The sequence below is a fragment of the Molossus molossus genome, unplaced genomic scaffold, assembly GCF_014108415.1.
Source record: "Molossus molossus isolate mMolMol1 unplaced genomic scaffold, mMolMol1.p scaffold_m16_p_15, whole genome shotgun sequence".
NCBI lineage: Eukaryota > Metazoa > Chordata > Mammalia > Chiroptera > Molossidae > Molossus > Molossus molossus.
The window spans coordinates 24136999-24159806 of record NW_023425350.1 but is presented as its reverse complement, the minus strand read 5'-3'; the positions used below and the strand labels follow the sequence as shown (position 1 = coordinate 24159806).

Genomic DNA, 22808 nt, shown 5'->3' with positions numbered 1-22808 from the left:
CATATGACGGAATGTTATTCAGCCTTAGAAAGGAAGGAAATTATGAAACATGCTACAACATGGATAAACCTTGAAGACATTATACTAAGTTAAATAAGCTGACACAAAAAGACAGAAGTTGTATGATTCCATTTATATGAAGTACCTAGAATAGGTAAATTCATAGATATGGAAAGTATTGTTGGTTCCCAGGGGATGAGAAGATGGGGACTTGGGAAGTGTGTCATGTGTATGGACTTTCTCTCTGGGAAGATGAGAAGAGTTCCGGTGATAGGTAACAATGATGGCTGCAAAACATGTGAGTGAGTTTAATACCCATGGTTAAAAGGGTAAATTTCATGTTATGTATATTTTACCACAATGAAAACAAAAGTAAAGAGAAAATCACAACAGTTGCAGGGTAGAGAAGGGATTTCAAAGGCTGTGCAGCAGTCCAGGCATGAGATGGAGGCGGCTTGAACCAAAATAGTGGCTATGACATCACTGAGAAGTAGAAAGATTTGTGGGTCAGTTCTCTGTTATGGATGAGAAAGTAGGAAAAGGAAATGTGAACGGCGCTTCCCAGATTCATGGCTTTCAGACATGGATGGATAGTAGAGTCATTTCTTGAGACAGGAAACTCCAAAGTTTAAGGGAAGACCATAAATGCAATTTTGGATCTCTTGCATTTAAAATTGTTTTAAGACATTCAAGTGGAGATGTTGGATATAGAGATCTGAAACTCAGAGAGAGGTCCATAAGTGATATGTAAATTTAAGTTAATGACAAATAGATGATCATTAAAGCCATGGACATGAAAGAAATCACCTTGAGGAGAATAGGTCTTTGGACCAAGCCGTGAGGAATTCCAGCGTTTAGCGCCTATGAAGATTAAGAAGTATTAGGAAGAAGAAAAAGAGAGGTCAACAAGGTCTGCTTTCTGTCTCTGTGTATTTACGTATCCTGGATGTTTCATGTAAATGGAATCATACAATATGTGGCCTTTTGTGACCAGCTTCTTTCATTTGTCATGTTTTCAAGCTTTATCTATGTTGTAGCATATTTCTACACCTCATTCCTTTTTATGGCTGAGTAAGTTTTCATGTGTGAATATACCATGTTTTCTTAATGATTCATTAAGTGATGGACATTTGGCTCGTTTCCTTTTTTTGGCTGTTGTGAGTAATGCTGCTATGAACATTTCAGTATAAGTATTTGTTTGAAAATCTGTTTTACAATTCTTTGGGCATAGGCCTAGGAGTAGAATTGCTGGATCATATGGTAATTGTAAGCTTAACTTTTTGATGAAATATCAAATTCTTTTCTATAGAAGCTGCACAGTTTTGCATTCCCATCAACAACGTAGGAAGGTTCCAATTTCTCTACGTCCTCATTAACACTATTTTTTCTGTATTATTATTACTATTACTATTATTGTTGTTCTGGTGGGTGTGAAGTGGTATCTAGTTGTAGTTTTTGTTTTAGTTTTAATCCTCACCCAAGGATACTTTTCTCCATTTTTATCTTGAGATAAAGTGGGAGGGATGGAGAGAGAGAGAGAGAGAGAGAGGAACATCGATGTGAGAGAGACACATTGACTGGTTGCCTCCTGCACGACCCCAACCAGGGCCGGGGATGAACCACAACCGAGGTATGTGCCCTTGATTGGATTGAACTTGAGACTCATTGGTCCATAGGCTGATGTTCTAACCACTAAGCCAAACCGACCAGGGCTTGGCCAGTTGAGTTTTGAAAACTTTGGAGAAATTAGCTTGTTTGTGCAGACCATGGGAGAGAAAGAAAGATTTTTAAAGAACGTTTTCTGTGGATTTATGTGTGGCTGAGATGAGTCATGTAAAGTAAATTCTTATCCCATTTTGTCTCCTAAAAATGGGCTGGGAAAATCTGATTAAATATGTTCTGTGAGTGTCACTTCTTTCTACATCACTTGTATTGTAGGTTACCGGAAGGAGAAATGGCCAATGATCTTTCACCAGGTTTCTACTTAGATGCACTTAATAAATACCGTCAGAAGAACAATGTAAAAGTTGAGTATCGTGAACTGTCTAAGACAGGACCTTCACATGACTTAAGGTAAGAGGCTATATAGAATAAGGATATATACCTATAAAATATAAACTAGGAGAATGGAAACTCAGGCACAGTTTTAAAGTCAATACTTTAGAGCAAAGTTGCCACAGAGTTCTGTGAAAGAGTCTTCTAGGTATGAAATTGTAACTTCAGAGGACTCCGGAGAAAAAAGAGGGTATAAGCTTTGCCATGCTTCAAGATAATGTGCTAGCATGCTGTTTGGAGGTGACTGCTTAAATTCTCTATTGAGCATAGGTCAAAACCTTTAAAGGTAGGCATAAGAGGCAGTGGTGATTGGAATACTTATCTCTAGGTAGTGCATGAGTTAATAATATTTTGTGAATATTTTCTTTGTAATCAGGTTTAAATTTCAAGTTATAATAAATGAAAGAGAATTTCCAGAAGCTGAAGGCAGATCAAAGAAAGAAGCAAAAAATGCTGCAGCCAAATTAGCGATTGGAATACTTAATGAAGCAAAAGAGGTAAGTAATTGCCTTTTTTCTCCTAATGGAAAGGAACTCACAATACAGTTTATATTTTTCTCTGTGTAAAAATACTGACATACAGAATAAAACCATTCACAAGTACCTTTGCTTTCACAAGTTTAGTTCAGTCTTTTCTACTGTCTCCTTTTCTGTAGAACCCTGAATGAGAGGTACACCTAGGAAATTTTGGGCAAAGCTGGATACTACCTGTTCAGAATGTCAATAACAGTGACATACTCTAAAACTGGACAAATGGGGAAAGGAGACAATGAGAAATGAGCTCACACGTGTTGGCAGGAGTCCCTCCACCTAACTGAGGGAATCAGTGGAAAAAGACAGAGAGATGAAAGGGATTGTGAAGAGTGGGATGTATATGAAGGGCAGGTAATGGAAAACCAACATACATATAATTGATAGCCCTGAAGATGAGAACAAAGTAACGAGTACCGAAAAAGCTATCTGAAGAGATATCAGTAGAACATCTTTTTGAAATAGAGAAAGACCTGGGTGAAGATGAAAACAACTCAACAGATATAGGAAAAGACAGAACCACCAAAAGCAACTTCAATCACTGTGAAAGAACCGAGTTCTAGTGATGCAGAAAGAATCCGCAAGCATGTAGGCAGAAGAAAGAAATTGTATAAAATGTGAAAATGAAAAAAAAGTATTATCCTGTCCCTAGCAACATTAAAAACCAGAGATAGGGGAGCAGCGGCTGTAAAATGAGACAAGTTTACATGTGGGACAAAAGTTAATGATTCTCACCCTGGCCAGTTTGGCTCAGTGGTTGAGCATCGGCCTGTGGGCTAGAGAGTCCCGGGTTTGGTTCCTGCTAGGGGCATGTAAAAAAAAAAAAAAGTTAACCATTCTCACATATTGAAACTTTTAGAAAAATTTAGCTTTCAAGATACTTTTCTGAAAAATCTTGATTTGTTTTCCTTCTAATCACAGTTGAAAAGATAAATCAGATAAAATTATAAACTCGAGCCCTGGCCAGTTTGGCTCAGCGGTTAGAGCATCGGCCTGCGGTCTGGAGAGACCCGGGTTCGGTTCCCGCGAAGGGCACGTACTTCGGTTGCAGTTTGTCCCCGGCCCTGGTTGGTCGTGTGGGTGGCAGCCACTCGATGTGTCCCTTTCACATCGATGTTTCTTTCTCTCTCCCCCTTCCTCTCTCTCCCTCCCACTCTATCTGTACAAAAAATGGAAAAATATCCTCGGGTGAGGATAAAAAAAAAAAAATTATAAACTCATAAGTTGTTAATGATCTAGAAAATCAAGTCAAGAAGTTAGAAAAAGAACAAAGATTTAACTATTTGTCCTTCCCCCAAGAGCAGAAGAATGAAAATAACAAAAATCAAGACAGAAATTTATGTAAAAGAAAACAAAGAAATAAAGATCACTAAAACTCAAAGTTAGTTGTTTAAACAGCATTAATGAAGTAGCAAAACTTTAGACAAGATTTTGCCAGATTAAGAATAAAAGAAGGGACTTCCGGTCAAGATGGCGGGTAGGTAAACGCAGTATCGCGTCCTCCCACAACCACATCCAAGTTACAACAAAACTACAGAACAACCACCACTCCAAACCGCCTGAAATCAAGCTGAATGGAAGTCCTACAACTACGGGATTAAAGAAGCTGCATCGAGACTGGTAGGAGGGGCGGAGGCACGACGGGCTGGTCCCACACCCACGTGTGGGGATAAAAATCAGGAGGACACCTCAGCTGGGAAGGTCCTCCCTGAGGACTGAGGGGTCCCCGTCCCACACCAGGCACCCTGCTCAGGGTTCCAGTGCCAGGAAGAGAAGACCCCATAAATTCTGGCTGGAAAAACCAGCAGGAACTGAGGCTCAGGGACGCAGACGCGGCTGGAGCCCCAGGCAGCTCCTTAAAGGGCCCGCGCACGGACTTATCGGACTCTCTCCCTCTAAGCTTGGAGGGGAGGCAGCTCGAGGGGCACCAGAGACACACAGGGAAGAACTGAGCTGTTTGGCACTGGAGTGAGGGTTGGAGAGGGGGCTTTCTCTGGGACAAACGTGCTGTCAGAGGCCTTTGTTCCTTTGGTGAGCCCTTCCCTGGGGCGGCAGACAGCCGCCATATCTGAGACTCCAGCAACCTGGCTCACACTGGTAGCCCCGCCCTGCTGACTCCCTGAGGCCCCGCCCCACCCCACCCTACCCAACTTTCAGGCCCACCCAAGCTGTTGCCACTTGCTTAACCATAGGATTGGCCTGTCTTGGATCCTGCTTCAGGTTTTCCTAAATTTTTTCAAACGAGCAGCATCGGGTCTCAGCTAGCCCCATACCGGCTCGTTAAGTAATACACAGAAACAAACACAGGGAGGCAGCCAAAATGAGGAGACAAAGAAACAGGTCCCAAATGAAAGAACAGAACAAAACCCCAAGAAAAGAACTAAGCGAAATGGAGATAAGCAACCTAACAGATGCTGAGTTCAAAGTACTGCTTATAAGGATGCTCAATGAACTCAGTGAGGGCCTCAAGAGCATAAAAAAGGACCAGTCAGAAATAATGGATGCACAGTCAGAAATGAAGGAGGCATAAGTGAAATAAAGAATAATTTACACAGATTCAATAGTAGAGTAGGTAAAGCCAAGAAGCAAGCCATCGATTTGGAACATAAAGAAGCAAAAAACACCCAATCAGAACAGCAAAAAGAAAAAAGAATCCAAAAAAATGAGGACAGTGTAAGGAGCCTCTGGGACAACTTTAAGCGTGCCAACATTTGCATCTTGGGGGTGCCCGAAGGAGAAGAGAGAGAACAAGAAATCAAAAACCTATTTGAAACAACAATGGCAGAAAACTTTCCTAACTTGGTGAAGGAAACAGACATACAAGTCCAGGAAGCACAGAGAGTCCCAAACAAGATGAACCCCAAGAGGCCCGCACCAAGACACATCATCATCAAAATGCAAAAGGTTCAAGACAAAGAGAGAATCTTAAAAGCAGCAAGAGAAAGGCAGCTAGTTACCTACACGGGGGTTCCCATTAGGCTGTCAGCTGATTTCTCAAAAGAAACTTTGCAGGCCAGAAGGGAGTGGCAAGAAATATTCAGAGTGATGGAAAGCAAGAACCTACAACCAAGATTACTCTATCCTGCAAAGCTGTCATTTAGAATCGATGGCCATATAAAGACTTTCCCAGACAAGAAAAAGTTAAAGGAGTTCATCACCACCAAACCGTTATTATATGAAATGATGAATGGTCTTTTTGAAGAAAAAGATAAAATATATGAACAAATAAAATGGCAATGAATACATATCTATCAACAATGGAATCTACAAACAAAATGAACAGATAGAACAGAAACATTCTCATAGATACAGAGAACATTTTGTTGGTTGCCAGATGGGAGGGGGTTTGGGGGAATGGGTGAAAAAGGTGAAGGGATTAAGAAGTACAAATTGCGCCCTGGCCGGTTTGGCTCAGCGGTTGGAGCGTCGGCCTGCGGTCCAGAGAGACCCGGGTTCGGTTCCCGCTAAGGGCATGTACCTCGGTTGCAGTTTGTCCCCGGCCCTGGTTGGTCGTGCGGGTGGCAGCCACTCGTTGTGTCCCTTCACGTCGATGTTTCTCTCTCTCTCTCTTCCTCTCTCTCCCTCCCGCTCTATCTGGACAAAAAATGGAAAAATGTACTCGGATGAGGATAAAAATAAAATAAAATAAAGTAAAAAAAAAAAAAAGAAGTACAAATTGGTTGCTAAACTGACAAACCTCAAAGGGAAACGGGCTGGGGGGGGGGGGGAGAAATAAACCAAAGAACTTATATGCATAACCAATGGACACAGACAATAGTGTGGGAAAAGGCGGGAGGGAGGCGGGAGTGGGGAGGAGGGAGTCAATGGGGGAAAAAATGTGGAACATCTGTAATACATTCTACATTCAACAATAAAGATTAAAAAAATATATATATATATATATATATAAAAAGAATAAAAGAAGGTTCATATAACAATGGAAGGGTTGATGCTATCATATTCATCTTTCCCATTACATTATCATTGAGGATATAGCTTTAGTTCAATATTTGTTATCTTGTTTTTTGAGATTTACAGAGGGTACAGCAAACTAGAAAGTGTTATAATATTTTGCATAAAAAAACAAAATTGCCCTGGCCTGTTTGGCTCAGTGGTTAGAGCATAGGCCTGCAGTCCAGAGAGACCCAGGTTTGGTTTCTGCTAAGGGCACATACCTTGGTTGCAGTTTGTCCCTGGCCCTGGTTGGGTCATGCAGGTGGCAACCACTTGACATGTCCCTTTCACGTTGATGTTTCTCTCTCTCTCTCTCCCTCCCACTCTATCTGAACAAAAAATGGAAAAATGTCCTCGGGTGAGGATTAAAAAAAAAGAAAAACAGAAAATTGACTCATTTTTTCTTATGAAACTATAAAAGGAAAATGGGTGATTGCTTTCCTATTGTTAAAATTTATTGTGGGATTTTTATGGTAGAAGAAGGTATATACTTACACTGTGACTCAAAGTAATATAGTAGGGGAATACATAAAATCTAAGTTGTCGTTCAAATGTCTCATTTAGTAATGTTATTAGAAAAATAAAATACAGCCTTAAATTTTTGTTGTCATCCATATTAAACAAGATTTTTTTTCTTTGCAGGAAGTTAGTTCTTTATCACTGTCGTCTTTAACAGATACTTCTGATGATTTATCTGGTGGGAATTACATAGGCCTTGTTCATAGGATTGCCCAAAAGGCAAGACTGTCTGTGAATTATCAAGAACGTGAATGGGACAAGACTGGGCCCAAAAGGTGAGATGTACTGGGTTTTTCCTTCTGCTTTATTTTATCTAAGCAATAGGATGGGCTTATTTCCATGTCTAATTTTCCAGAAATGTTTGTCCTTTTTGTACATTCTGCATGGAAGGTTTAATAGGACTTATAAGCTATTGGACATCTTTGTAATGAAAATGCTTCATTGCTGAAGGCTAGGAACTCATAGCATAATTGCTCAAATCTGGGTAATCCTTTATTTCTGAGGTCTATCTAGACCTAAGAGAGTATGGTCTAATCTGCAGGACACCTAAGAGAGTATGAGGTGTCCTGCTTGAAGGATGTAAAGATCCTTCTAGCCCTGAGGTCACAGTGGAAGTGCCTGTGTGAAGACGGCTCTGCCACGCGTGTAGTAGAATGACTCTCTTTCCACTATTGTCAGATTAGAGCGCTGTCTGTCCAGGTGTTCATCTTCCAAATTTGATTAAATGATGTCACTCTGCAGACAGATCCCATGAATTAGAAGGAATAGTATTTCACCCTAGATTGTGAGGAGATCAGGATTTGAGAAATATGATGATATATTTGAGGGGGACAGACTAGCGTTGCAGTTACTGAGAACGCCACCAGTGAGCTGGTACTTGGAAGTGAGGACAAAGGATGGATTGGAACCGAGAAAAACAAAACAGTGAACATGAGGGAGATTGTTTCTCAGCTACAAACAACCAATTAAATGAAGGGTAAGAAAACAAAACGTAAATACAAATAGTCCAAAGAATGACTTTAGGATACTGTCCTCTGAACTGATGGAGCTATTTATGTTTGAATTTTTAATCTGATGGCTTTTAGGCCAGAACTAGGGAGAGAAAAATGTGATAGTATTCCTTGGAATGAACTAGTCAAAAGTGAATTCTGTGGGTCAGTCTCAATAAATTAAGAGACTATCTTATTTTTCCTTAGCTCACCACTTTTATGAATTAGTTGCTCTAACATTAGATTCCTAAATGAGAGAAGTCTTCTTAGGAGGTGCCTGGGAAAATTAGGAAGTGTAGAAATGATCAAAGTCACTTAGCCCAGCTCCCTAATTCACCCTTTAGGGCCTAGAGGAGAAGACTCATGCTCATTAGGTGTGTTTCCCTCTATAGAAAATAATACTAGAATAATTTTGTGGTAGTCTATAGTAACTCCACGATACTTTGCCACCTTATAAATAGTTCTTACATAATTGTCCAAGTATCCTTGCCTCACCGCAAATGTCATTATATTAATATGAGGAGATGTGGACTTGAGCACTATGGGAGTTTTCTTGGGATTTTATTCAGATAAGGGGCAGAAACTGCTGATGTTAGAGCAAAATCTATGCTTCACCTATTCCCTACAAAGCACTGTAACCCCATTGTTTCTCCTGGAAAAACCTCACTTTCTCTACTGATTTTTATTTCCTACTTGAGCATCTCTGAAAAATCCACCAAGTCATCTCTTTTTCATCTCTACCTTCATCTCTCTTGATTTGGGGGAAATTTTTTTAAAAATCACCACTTGGTGTCTTTATGGCAGATCTTTTTTTTTTTTTCCAATCCTCACTCAAGGATATGTTTTTATTTTATTTTGTTGTTGTTAATCCTCACCCAAGGATATTTTTCCATTGATTTTTTTAGATAGAGTGGAAGGGAGGGAGGGGGAGAGAGAGAGAAACATCGATGTGGGACACATCAAATTGGCTGCCTCCTGCATGACCCCGACCAGGACTAGAGATTGAATATGCAACCCAGGCATGTGCCCTTGACCAGATTCAAGCCCAATACCCATTCGTCCTCAAGCCAATGTTCTAACCGCTGAGTCAAACCAGCTGGGACTGTTTTTATTGATTTTAGAAAGAGAGGAAGGGAAAGAGAGAGAGAGTAACATCAATGAGAGAGAAACATCGCTTGATTACCCCACCACTCCAGTAGGTGCCCCATTTGTGGATCAAACCTGCAACCCAGGTAAGTGACCTGACCAGGAATCAAACTCACAACCTTTTGACGTATGGAACTGTGCTCGACCATCTAAGCCACCTGGCCAGGGCTTTATGCCAGATCTTTGAATGAAGCAACAAAAAGTTAGAAGTTGCCTGGTAAATGCAAGCTGAGATGTCACCCAATCCTGGTTACTCTGACAAATTGGTCAGCCATCTTGTTAAAGATTTAAATCATACAAAGACATGAAATACAAATCTACCTATTATATTAGTATGATATTAAGGCCTTCGTTGATGTGTGTTTTTCCAAATCATAAATTAGAGTTACTATTTTTTGGTATTTGGGTAAATATGCTCCATCATTTATCCTAGATTTTATTGTAAATGCAAAATTGGAGAGAAAGAATTTGGTGAAGCTACAGGTCCTACCAAACAGAAGGCAAGACAATTGGCTGCTAAACGTACATATGAATGTATACTATCAGAAAAAACCTCAAAGGTATGTACTGCCTTTGGATACGTTTGTTGTATTTTATTTTATTTATTTATTTTAAGTATTTTTCGTTATTGATTTTAGAGAGAGATGAAGGGAGAGGGAGAGAGAGATAGAAACATTGATAAGAGAGAACATTGATTGGCCACCTCCTGCACGCCCTCACTGAGGATTGGCCTACAATATGGGCATGTGCCCTGACCAGGCATTGAACTGGTGACTTCTTGGTACATGGGACCATGCTCAAACACTGAACCACACTGGCCTGGCTATTTTTTGTATTTTAAAATTACCTCTGAAATTGTTTTGAGGTTGGACTGTGTTTACATGATTTTAAAAGAGCCAATCACACAGCAAAAGGATTCCTTGATTCTGTGTCCCACCAGTGACCCATGTATGAATCCATAATTGTTTATGGCTGAGAATTTGGTAAACGTGGGGAAATAAAAGTGGCAGTTAGTACCCAGAGACTGAACCGCTGTGGAGAAGTCATTCAGTTGTACTTACAGCCCCCGAGGGACTCTCTTTCTTTCAGAAAGATGATTCAGCCCTTGGCCTTTCCCCGGCTGGGTCCAGTGACTGTAGAAGCAATTCCTCGATGATGTAAGTGTGTACAGACAACTGTGATATTTGAGAAATTCAAATATCTTCCTGAAAGAGAAAATTTTTATGACAGTGTTTTAATGTTTATGCAGAATTTAGGGAAAGAAATAATTCATCAACAAAAAATAGAATTCATAAACTAATAGTTACTCCCTTTCCTTCTAGTGATTCTGAAAGTGAAAATGGCTTTTCAGCAAGTGGATCAGAAAGAAAGGATAACAGTTTTGCCAGTTCTCCATCTTTTATGGTATAGTATCCGTCTCGAAACTTTCTATTTAATCTTAATCCCTTTTGTGCTTCCTCATTGAAAAATGACCTTCAGTACCCAACCATAATTTTTCTATTTGTTTAAATATGTTTTTTATTGATTTTTTAGAGAAAGAGGAAGGGAGAGAGAGAAACATCAATGTGAGAAAGAACCATTGGTCAGCTGCCTCCTGCACACCCCCTACTGGTGATTGAGCCCGAAACCTGGGCATGTGCCCTGACAGGGAATCAATCCAAGACTTCTCAGTCCATGGGGCAACGCTCAATCCACTGAGCCACACTGGCCAGGCTAATTTTTCTATTTTTATCTCTTGCACTCTCACTAAATAATACTTGGCAGCCTTCGACTCTTTTTTCTTTATTAACCCCCATTCCTCACATGCAGAATTCTCCTACTTGTCATTTCCATCTTTCTCTCCTTACTAACCATCATATTTTTATATATTCTTACGGTCTTGCTTATTTTCTACCAACTGAACAGTACTTAAAAGATTCATTAATGTAGCTCTGTTTCTGTTTGTAAAAAATTAGACCTAAACTTAAATAAAAACTAAACTTCGCCCTGGCAGGTTTGGCTTAGTGGTTAGAGTGTTGGCCTGCAGACCAAAGAGTCTTGAGTTCAATTCTCAGTTGCGGTTTGCCCCTGGCCCTGGTTGGGGTTGTGTGGGAGGTGATCAGTTGATGTGTCTCTCTCATATTGATGTTTCTCTCTCTCTCTCTTTTTCTCCCTCCCACTCTGTCTGAAGATAAATGGGAAAAAAAATATCCTTGGGTGAGGATTTAAAAAAATAAATACATTAATTAATAAACTTAAAAATCAGATAATTTTTGTGGTGATGATGAGTATTACAAAAGTAACCTATTTATAGCCTGGCCCATGTGGCTCAGTGGTTGAGCATCAACCCATGCACCAAGAGGTCGCCAGTTCAATTCCCAGATTGTGGGCCAAATCCCCAGTGGGAGGCATGCAGGAGGTGGCCAGTCGATGTTCTCTCTCATCGATGTTTCTATCTCTTTCTTCTTCTCCCTCCCTCTCTCTCTCTAAAATTAATAAAGAAAACAAAAATAAAGTTTTTTAAAAAGGTAACCTATTTATAAAGAATTGCAAATCAAAGAAAAAGAAAAAGAGAGACAACTCACTAGAAAAATGTACAAACGATCTGCACAGAAAACTTAGAGAAGAGATACCAGATGGGCAAGAAACATGAAAAGAAGCTTTACTTCCCAGTAATCAGGAAACTGCACATCTAAACAAAGACACCGTTTTAAACCCATCAGATTGGCAAAATTTGAGTCTGGCAATGCTAAGTGTTGACAGCTGTGTTCCAGTAACGACTGTTGTACACTGCTGGTGGAAGTAGAAATCAGTACAACCATTTTGGAGAACAACTTGACAATATGCAGTAAAGTTGAGGGTATACATAGTGTAATACCAAGGAGTTCCCTTCCTGGGGTTGTCTCCTAGAGAAACACTTGCATGTGTGGACAGAAAAACTGGTATAAGAATGTTTTTGCAACATTGGTTGTAATAGGAAGAAATTAGAAAATAATATTGGTCCTTAATAGAATGGTGAAATTACTCCATGGTGAAGTCAAGCAATACTGAGGCTGGCAGGTGATATGAGCACAAGAAATCTTAGTCTGATGCTTTCCACTGTATATTACTATATGTAAATTGGTAAAAAAAAAAAAAAAAAAATCCACAAAATCTACCAAAATAAAAGGATGTGACATTAACTTTTGAGAGATATACTGAATACTCCTCTTTTTTGCTAAATATTGAAATTAATTTGTGCTAAAAATGAAAATATCAGCATTGCAGTTTTTAACTGGTGATCAGATCAGAAACCTCTGGGGAATTATTTTAGACTAGATCCCTGGGCTTCATCTGTGTCTGTCTGAGCACTGTGCATGATTGGGATGCACACCCTCTTGCTGAGCTCTGCTGGCCAGAGGGTCAGTAGGGAAGAAGCCTTATTCTGTACCTGGAAATTCAGTGCTTCTTCAGAGCGTGCCCTACAATTGCCCTTTTTGCCCTTCTTGCCATATCAGCCTGGTTGCTATTATAGATGAGAACATTGATATAACCAAGTAAACTGGGAAGCAGAGCTCGATAAGAGTATAAAAGATTGATGAGAGTATTAATCTGATGGACAAAGAAAGCTGTCACAAAACTACCTAGAAATACAGGAGGAAGGAAAGCAATAGAGGGCTGGCTGGATGGCTCAATTGGAGTATTGTCCTGTACACCAAAAGGTGGTGGGTTGGATTCTCAGTCAGGGCACATACCTAGGTTGCAGGTTCATTCCCTAGTTGGGGCATGTACGGGAGGCAACCAATTGATGTTTCTCTCTCACATTGATGTTTCTCTCTATCTCTCATTCCCTCCCTTTCTCTCTCTCTAAAAATCAATACAAACATTCTTGGGTAAAGATTTAAAATGGAAAGAAAAAAAGCAATATAATTGATTTAATCATCTGAAATGATTTTTTATTTTCTTTTATTATAGAGTAGTTCCAGAAAAAGTCTGGGGAAGGTGAAAATGTGAGTATCATTATGCATTAAACTTAGTTTGAAATGAAGTTTTCTTTCAGACTTACTTTGTCAGCCTTATTTATTAAGTCTTCAGTATTTTTAGAGTATCGTAAACCCTTGTTTGAGTAGGGTTTTAAAAATAGAGAGGATGGTTAAAGATCACAAAAAGCTTAAAGTCTACAAAAAAATAATTTTAAATATGTATAGAAATCTTGTATGCACACACTACACTGAAGACATAAAGGCCTGTGGGGATGTTGCTAGAGTAATTGGGTAAGGGACGGAGCTAAGAGAGGTGTTTTCAAGAGAAGTGCGTTATTCTGTAGATAAATAGGTAGGGTAGAAATGGTGTAATAACGGGTAAAAAATAAAAAGATCAAATGCTATCAAATGTTGATTCAAGATATAAAAATTCTAGTAATAAGATCTGGAAACAGCCCAAGTGCCCATCACTAGATGGGTGGATAAAAAAGCCATGGTGCATTCGCATAGTAGAATACTACGCAACCGTAAAAAATAAGGAACTTTTACCTTTTGCAACAGCATGGATGGACCTGGAGATTACTAGGCTAAGAGAAATAAGCCAGTCAGTGAAAGACAAATACCATATGATCTCACTTATATATGGAATCCAATGAACAAAATAAACTGATGAACAAAATAGAAACAGGCATGGATATATGAAACAGACTGACAGCTATCAGAGGGTGGGGGGAGGGGAGACTGGTTAAAAGAAGGTGAAGAGATTAGCCAAAGAACATGTATGCATAACCCATAGACACAGACTACAGTTGGTGATAGCCAGAGGGAAGGTTGGGGTGAGGACGGTATGGAGAGGTGGGCAAAGCTGGGGTAAATGGAGACATCTGTAATAGTGTAAACAATAAAAATAAAATAAAAAAAGAAAAAGCCTAGTGCTGGCATAAACCCACTCTATACAAGTTATATTTGATTTTTAGTTTTATTTGAATTTTACCTTCTTCTCTTAAATTTTAGAAATTTGGCACCTAAATTTGATTCTCCTAGAAAGGAGCATACTACAGACGACAGGTAAGAAAGAACTGTAAAACAGAATTTTCTCAAAGATATGTTTGTATATTTGACAAAGATTTCATAAGGGACTGTTGTGCATCAGACAGGTTGCGTGTATTTCACCTGAACAGTTATTTTAATACAGTCAGGCCCACAAAAGATCATTGTATCATAGAGAAGTAAAGTTTAGACGAATCTAAATGGAGTGTGTTGATGTAGATCTATGCAATGCTTATGTGGAATTCTCTGAGATTTATGGATGTGTTTTTTTTTTTCTTTTTCTTTTTAATCCTCACCCGAGGATATTTTCCCATTTTTGTTCAGATTGAGTGAGAGGGAGAGAGAAAGAAACATCGATGTGAGAGGGACACCTCAAGTGATTGCCTTCCGCACAACCCTAATCAGGGCCAGGGACAAACCTCAACTGAGGTACGTGCCGGAATCAAGCCCACAACTCATTGGTCTGCGGGCCAACGTTCTAACCACTGAGCAAAACTGGTCAGGGCTCTATGGACGATTTTAATGTTGAAAGCAAATATTCCTATAAACTAGTGCTTTTTTCCCCAAAAAAAGTTCTATTCTGATACCTGCAGGAGTATCAGAATAGAGCCACTTGAATCTGTTTTTCATTTTCCAGCTTTCACTTTGAAAAAGCGTGCCTCTTCTGGTAGATCATGTGTTTGGGTTTAAATAAAATATCTAAAACAAAAGTGGCCTATTTGCAACAAATGGGGCATTGAAAATAAGTTTTAAAAAAACAATAAAGAATCAACAGATAATGAATAAGTACCTAATATATAGCTGGCACTGTGCTGGGCATTGACACTGGATGTATATGGGAACGAAAAGGACAGTTCCTGCCCTCAGAGTTTTGTGGGGATGAACATTACATGAAAATGTCTGTAATTACAAACTATGGTCAGAGGCCTGAAAGATGAGGCAGCACAGGGAGGCTGAGGCTCTGGGGCACTGCTTTTGCAAAGAAGGTGAAAATAGGTCAGGCGATGTAAGTGTTCAGGGAGCAGAGAGAAGGTCATGTCTTGGAGTGCAGTGAAAATGGGCACTGTGGCCCTGGCCATTTGGCTCAGCGGTTAGAGCATCGGCCCACGGACCAGAGAGTCCTGGGTTTGGTTCTCGCTAAGGGCACATACCTCGGTTGCAGTTTGTCCCCGGCCCCAGTTGGGGTCGTGTGGGTGACGGCCACCCGATGTGTCTCTCTCATGTGGATGTTTCCTCTGGTGAAGATAAAACAAGAAAGAAAGAAAATGGGCACTGTGCCAGGGGACAAGCTGGAGAGGAAGACAGAGGCCAAATCACAAGGCCCACGAGGCCATATAACGGCTTTCTGTGTTTTTCTAAAAGGTAGGCTATTGGCTATTAGGTATTAGAGAGACATGATCACACTGGTTGCTGTGTGGATCGTGGACTGAAGTGGAGAAGGAGAGGCAGTGGAGTGTCCAGGTAACAAGGTCCTGCCGGAGCCTGGTGGAACTTGGACTGGTGTGAAGATGTCAGAGCTGGGGAAAGTGAGCAGATTCCAGCGATAGGTTTTAGAAGCAGAATTGGCAGGGCTTCGTGATGAAAGACGGGGCCTGCAAACCGAGGCAGGCCCACAACACGTGCTCATTTCTCGTACAACGGCTCGGTGGTAACTGTGGAACACAATGTGGTACTCTTGCTAAAGTTTATACTTGTGATAAGATTCTTTCTCGTGGCTGCTGTACAGTGAGCAGGTGACTGTGACGCCCAGGGATAATCTGTTATGTCGGGAGGAGGTAGGGAGGAACTGTCCTTTGTGATTCAAGGGTTTCTGGGAACCAGACCCTTCTCATTCAGAGAGTCATGTTTGTTATACAGTCCATTTCACCAGTGACCTTAAGGGAAATCTGAAGGGGTGGGGGCCAGCTAACACTGGACCTTAGAATAACAGTGGTATTTATCTTTTAAGGTTTATCAAGGATTTTCCAGAAATAACACCAATTGGCTCAGGTGGATATGGCGATGTTTTCAAAGCAAAACACAGAATTGATGGGAAGACTTATGTTATTAAACGTGTTAAATATGATAGTGAGTAAGTAGTAAATGTTTTATTTTATTTTTTAAAATGAGAAGTTACATTGAATTGTACTATTCTTTTTTATGTATCTCTTCCCTTCTTTAGTGTGTTATTTACTTTTTCCCAGTCCACTTTAAAAATGTTATTCTAGCATCAGGAGCTTGGCTGACTCTAAAATGATCTCACTTTACCATGGTTATTTCACTAAAAAATGGCTATACTACTGTTCATTCTTTTAAGGCTGTCTTGATGAAAACTGAAGTTATAGAATAATTTAGCTCAAGGTGACCTTTGAGATTTTCTAGCCTCATCTCATTTTATAGATGAGGCGACTGACATGCAAAGACATGAACTGATTTTTCAAAGGTAAAAATAGTTGATAACTGTTCTGGTTGTCTCTTACTGCATAATACACCATTCTAAAATGTAATAGCTTAAAAACAAGTTATTATTATCTCTCATGGTCCTATGTATAGATGTATCTGGGCCATTCTCACTTGGGATCTGTCATGGATTTGCAGTCAGGAGTCTTCTGAAGGCTTGACTAGGCTGGACATCAGGGTGGCTAGCCCACATGGCTAGCAGTTGATGCTGGCTGTGGGCTGGAAGTTCAGCTGGGACTGCACTTCCTCTTCATGTGGCCTGGGCTTCTCACAGCTTAGTGGCTGGTTTCCAAGAAGAGTTGTCCCTAGAGTAAATCATCCCAAGAGGGAGCAACAAAGCCCACTTTTGACTTAGGCTTGGAAGTTCCACTTGATATTGGTCAACAAAGTTACTAAGGCCAGCTCAGATTCTAGGGAAGGACAAATAACCCTACCTTTTATTCTGAGGAGTGGGTGCATGTATTTACTGTGGTAGCAAGGTGGAGATTTAGAACTCATTCTTAGGAATGCCAGTCCACTGTGTTCCCAATATAACCCATTGTTTCCCATGTTTTTAAATGTATTATTTGCACCCTCCTCTGACCCTACTTTTATGGGATAGAAGAACTCCTTTCAAGAAGGTCTTAAACCACCTTCACCAGTTCCCCAGTCTTACTTGTTTTCTGGCAGCTGTTACTGTGTCTAACTTGGCCAGACTGATTCTTCATGGAACTAGAGAAAGAGGTGGAAAAGGGATATGGTTAAGGAGAATGACCTGAGCAATTGAGAAGCAGGCAAAGAGCCCTAGGAGCTCTTCATCCCAATCAAACATCCTGTCCAAGGAGAATACCTTGGCAGTCGAAATACCTTCATACTTTCTTGGCATCAAAACAAAGCTTTTCCTTTCTTCACTCTTTTGTTTAAAAAGAATAAAATGTTGTTGTTCCTTCCATTCAATTGCAATTAAAAAATTTTTTTTTCCTTTATTGATTTTTACAGAGAAAGGAAGTGAGAGGGAGAGAGAGAGAGAGAGAAACATCGATGAGAGAGAGAGAAACATTGATGAGAGAGAACATCGATTGGCCGCCTCCTGCATGCTCCCCACTGGGGATCAGGTCCACAACCTGGGCATGTGTCCTGACTGGGAATCGAACCGGCGACCTCTTGGTGCATGGGTTGACGCTCAACCACTGAACCACACTGGCCAGACTCAATAGCAGTTTTTTAAATGGAAATACTTAATGATGATCTTGGTGTAGTGTTGGGGGACACTTGTAGTGGCTTCATAAATTGGTAGAACACAGTTAAAATATACTTGAAAATATTAATCTAGAGCCATAACAATGTTTATATGATTTGACCCATGGATTTCCTGTTCAGGAACCTATTTTTAGGATAGTACCCAAATTATGGAAGAAACTATATGAGAGGATATAAATCACAGTGTCATTTATAGCAGTGTAAAATTAGAAAAAACAAAAGGTCCAGCAATAAAGAAATGATTAAGTGTGTTTGGTTCTCCCCCCTGATAATGGCTATTTTACACTCATTAAAAATTATGGTTAGCCTGGCCAGTGTGGCTCAGTGGATTGAGTGTTGTCCCACGGACTGAGAAGTCCTGGTTTGATTCCTGGTCAGGGCACATGCTCAGGTTGTGGGGCATTTAGGAGGCAGCCAGCCAATCAATGTTTCTCTCTTACATCGATTTTCTATTTTTCCTTTCCTCTCTCTCTAAAAAGTTGATAAAAACATTTTAACAAATAAGAGTTGTATGCCAAAAATATTTACACATGAAACCATCCGATGCTGGAAGTAGCTTCAGAATAATACAGAGGAAGATGAGGAATTGGGTAAGAGTATAGATGAAATTAAGAACTGTTTCATCTGGGTGATGGCTAGGTTCATTATACTATTTGCTGTAGTTTTTTATACTTTTGAAATATTACACATGAAAGTTTATACATGCTAGTTATGCAGATTATAAAACAACAAGAAAAATTGTAAAGATACCATGTGAAAAAATGCAATAAAAATTATATACTATTATAATTCCAAATATATAAAAATATTTTTTAAAATGATAAGAAATAATCCCAAATAATGACTAATTGTGTTAGTATTGTCAATATATGAATATTTTTTCTTTATTTTTACAAATTGTATGTCATTTAAGAATTTTTTCAAAATGAAAACTGAAATTGTACAATGTCTGCTTATCCTTTCTCATCCTTGAAACTTCAAATCAGTTAACTCCATTTAGCACAGAACTGTCTTCACTCCTGACTACACATCCCAGTAAAGCTCCCACATGTTCAGCGAAGTCTCCAATTCTCTGCCTGGATCCTCTCCTTTGTGTACTTTTGCCACACATTGAAAATTCCAAATAAGGCTCTTCATATAGCCTGAGTTACCTACCCTTGCTGCCCAAATGGGGTTTGTTTTTGAAATCCAAAGTGACTTTAACAAAAGTCTAAAATAAGACAATGTATGAATTAGTTACCATAATTGTGTTGTTGGCATTTCAAAGACAACTGCAAATGACTTAATTAAATTGTCTGATGTTTGCAATGATTTAAGTCACTGCTTTTTCTTTTATGTTGAGAGTGAAAACAGCTGTTTTTTTCTGTATGATCACTTTCTCCCTTTTCAGTGCTCCTGGCTTTCATTCTAAAACTCTGGGTATGGAAACCATGGGGACTGTTTAATAAAGGAGGTGTATTGTTATTGTTATCAAGGATGTATACTGATTCTTTATATTCCCTGTTTTTTTTTTTTTAACTAGGAAGGTAGAACGTGAAGTAAAAGTCTTGGCAACACTTAGTCATCCAAATATTGTTCGCTACTATAATAGTTGGGATGGACTCGATTATATTTGTTCGGAAGGCATCAACGGAAGGTAACTAAAAAAGAAATTCTCATAGACATAATAGGATGGAGGAAACTGTCACTGACTATATGTGAGCCTTCGGATAAGGCCATGAATCAATGCATTTAATAATCACAACCACAAACACTATTTAAGACACTGCTGTGTCTCCATTCTGTAGGTAAGGAGACAATGAATAATCTTTTCCTACCTCCTCTCCTTTCTCTACATTTGTCAAAAATGTTTTCTGTCCTCAGCTGTTTTCGGAATCTCAGGTTTAGCTTTACTGACTCCATCATTTCATACACAGGCTTGCTCACGTGCCCCGACTTCAGTCTAGGTTGTAAGTGCAGTCTTGAGAAGGAAGCTTGAACATGTAGATGCTGCAGCTAGAGGGTTCCTCCTCAGCTGCCAGCACTTTTTTCTCCCTCTCTCAGGACTCAGATTGGTAGGAGACAGGCAAGGGGTCACTTTCAAATGCTGCAACACTATTTATGGTGGGGTGGAGGACAGTGAAAATCATTTTTTGTTGTTGTTAATCCTCACCCAAGGATACTTTTCCATTTATTTTATTTATTTATTTAAGTTTTCTTTATTTATTTTTGTTTCTCCTTTTCCCCCATTGACACCTTCCTCCCTATCCTGCTCCCCCACCCAGCATTGTTGTCTGTGTCCATTGGTTATGCATATATGCAGATAAGTTCGTTAGTTTATCTCCCACCCACCCACCCACTGCCTCTGAGGTTCGTCAGTCTAAACTCTACTTCCATGTCTCTAGGTCTATTTAGTTCATCTGCTTATTTTGTTTGTTATATTCCACAAATAAGTGAGATCATGTGATATTTGCTTATTTTGCTAAGCATAATACTCTCCAGGTCCCTCCATGTTGTCTCAAAGGATAAGAGATCTTTCTTTCTTATAGCTGCATAGTGGTCCATTGTGTATATGTACCACAGCTTTTTTATCCACTCATCTATTCATGGACACTTGGGCTGTTTCCAGATCTTAGCAATTGTAAATAGTGCTACAACATAGGGGTACATATATTCTTTATGATTGGTGTTTCAGGCTTCGTAGGATATATTCCTAGAGGTGAGATCACTGGGTCAAATGGCAGTTCAATTTTTAATTTTTTGAGGAAACACCATATTGTTATCCATTGTGGCTGCACCAGTCTGCATTCCCACCAGCAGTGTACTAGAGTCCCCTTTTCTCCACACCCTCGCCAGCACTTGTTGTTTGATGATTTGTTGATGGCAGGCATTCTGGCAGGTATGAGGTGATATCTCATAGTCGTTTTAATTTGCATCTCTCTGATGATTAGTGACTTTGAGCATTTTTCATATGTCTCCTGGCCATTTGTATGTCCTGTTTGGAGAGGTGTCTCTTTAGGTCCTCTGCCCATTTTTCAATCGGGTTCTTTGTCTTCCTTTTGTTGAGTTGTATGAGCACTTTATATACTTTGGAAATTAACCCCTTTTCTGATGTATCATTGGCAATATGCTCTCCCATATAGTAGGTTCCCTTTCCATTTTGATGGTTGTTTCTTTTGCTGTGCAGCTGCTTTTCAGTTTGATGTAGTTCCATGTATTAATTTTTCCTTTCTTTCTATTGCCTTAGGCATCGTATCAGTGAAAATTCTGCTGTATGTGCTGTATGCCTACATTTTCTTCTAGGATATTTTTGGATTCATGTGTCACATATAAGTCTTTTATCCATTTTGAGTTTATTCTTGTGGATAGTGTAAGTTGGTGGTCTAGTTTCATTTTTTTGCATGTAGTTTTTCTATTTTCATTAAAGAGGCTGTCTCTACTCCATTGTATGCTCTTGCCACCATTGTCAGATATTAATTGAGCATAATGTATTGGGTCAATTTCCAAGTTTGGTGCTCTGTTCCATTGATCTATGTGCCTGTTCTTGTGCCAGTACCAAACTGTTATGGCTTTGTAGTATAACCTGATATCTGGTATTGTGATCACTCCTACTCTGTTCCTCTTTTTCAAGATTACTGTGTCTTCGGGGTCATTTTTTGTTCCATATAAACTTTTGAAGTTTTTGTTCTAGTTCTGTGAAATATGCTGTTGGTGTTTTAATGGGGATTGCCTTGAATCTATAGATTGCTTTGATTAGTATGGACATTTTAACGATGTTAACTTTTGCAATCTATGAACAAGGTATATGCTTCCACTTTTTTATATCTTCCTCTATTTATTTTTTCAATGTCTTGTAGTTTTCTGCAAATAGGTTCTTTACTTTTTTGGTTAAGTTTATTCCTAGGTATCCAATTTTTTTTTGCTGCAATGGTAAATGGGATTATTTTTTAGTTTTGCTTTCTGTGAGTTCATTATTGGTGTATAAGAATGCTGTCAATTTCTTGACGTTAATTTTATATCCTGCTACCTTGTCAAATTGGTTTTTTGTGTTTTTTTTTTCCTCACCCGAGGACATTTTTCCATTTTTTGTTCAAGTAGAGTGGGAGGGAGAGAGAGGAACACAGAGAGAGAGAGAAACATTGATGTGAAAGGAACACATCGAGTGGCTGCCACCCGCACGACCGACCAGGGCCGGGGACAAACTGCAACCGAGGACAAACTGCAACCGAGGTACGCGCCCCTAGCGGGAACCGAACCCAGGTCTCTCAGGACCGCAGGCCGACGCTCTAACCGCTGAGCCAAACCGGCCAGGGCTCAAGTTGGTTTATTAAATGTAGTAGATTTTTTTATGGAGTCTATAGGGTTTTCTATGTACAATATCATGTCATCTGCAAATAATGACAGTTTTATTTCTTTTGTTCCAATTTAGATCCCTTTTATTTTTTCTTCTTGTCTAATTGTGTGACTAAGATTTTCAGCACTATGTTAAATAAGAGTGGTGAAAGTGGGCATCCCTGTCTTGTTCCTGTTCTTAGGAGAAATGCTTTTAGTTTTTGCCCATTGAGTATGATGTTGGCTGTAGGTTTTTCATATATGGTCTTTATTATGTTGAGATATAATCCCTCTATTCCCACATGGCTAAATGTTTTTACCAGAAATGGGTGCTGGATTTTGTTGAATGCTTTTTCAGTGTCTATTGATATGATCATATGGTTTTTATCTTTCATTTGTTTATGTGGTGTATCACATTTATTGATTTGCGAATAGTGTACCAGCCTTGCATCCCTGGGATGAATTCCACTTGGTCTTGGTCAATAATTTTTTTAATGTATTGCTGGATCCAATTTGCTAATACATTGTTAAAGATTTTGGCCTTTATATTCATCAAGGATATTGGCCTCTAGTTTTCTTTCTTTGTGGTGTCTCTCTGGTTTTGGACTTAGAATTATGCTGGCCTCATAAAACAA

The 22808-nt window shown here is 39.4% G+C and overlaps 1 protein-coding gene across 1 annotated transcript in view; it reads left to right on the top strand.

Moving 5' to 3' along the window:
• The window catches only part of EIF2AK2 (eukaryotic translation initiation factor 2 alpha kinase 2), a 49435-nt gene that overhangs the window by 6491 nt on the left and 20136 nt on the right, over positions 1-22808 (top strand). The window contains exons 2-11 of the mRNA XM_036262231.1: positions 1939-2073; positions 2432-2552; positions 7182-7333; positions 9627-9753; positions 10283-10350; positions 10516-10597; positions 13127-13161; positions 14149-14202; positions 16133-16255; positions 19385-19498. Coding sequence (XP_036118124.1) covers positions 1955-2073; positions 2432-2552; positions 7182-7333; positions 9627-9753; positions 10283-10350; positions 10516-10597; positions 13127-13161; positions 14149-14202; positions 16133-16255; positions 19385-19498 — 995 coding nt within the window. The 5' untranslated portion in view covers positions 1939-1954. The remainder of the gene's footprint in view (positions 1-1938; positions 2074-2431; positions 2553-7181; positions 7334-9626; positions 9754-10282; positions 10351-10515; positions 10598-13126; positions 13162-14148; positions 14203-16132; positions 16256-19384; positions 19499-22808) is intronic.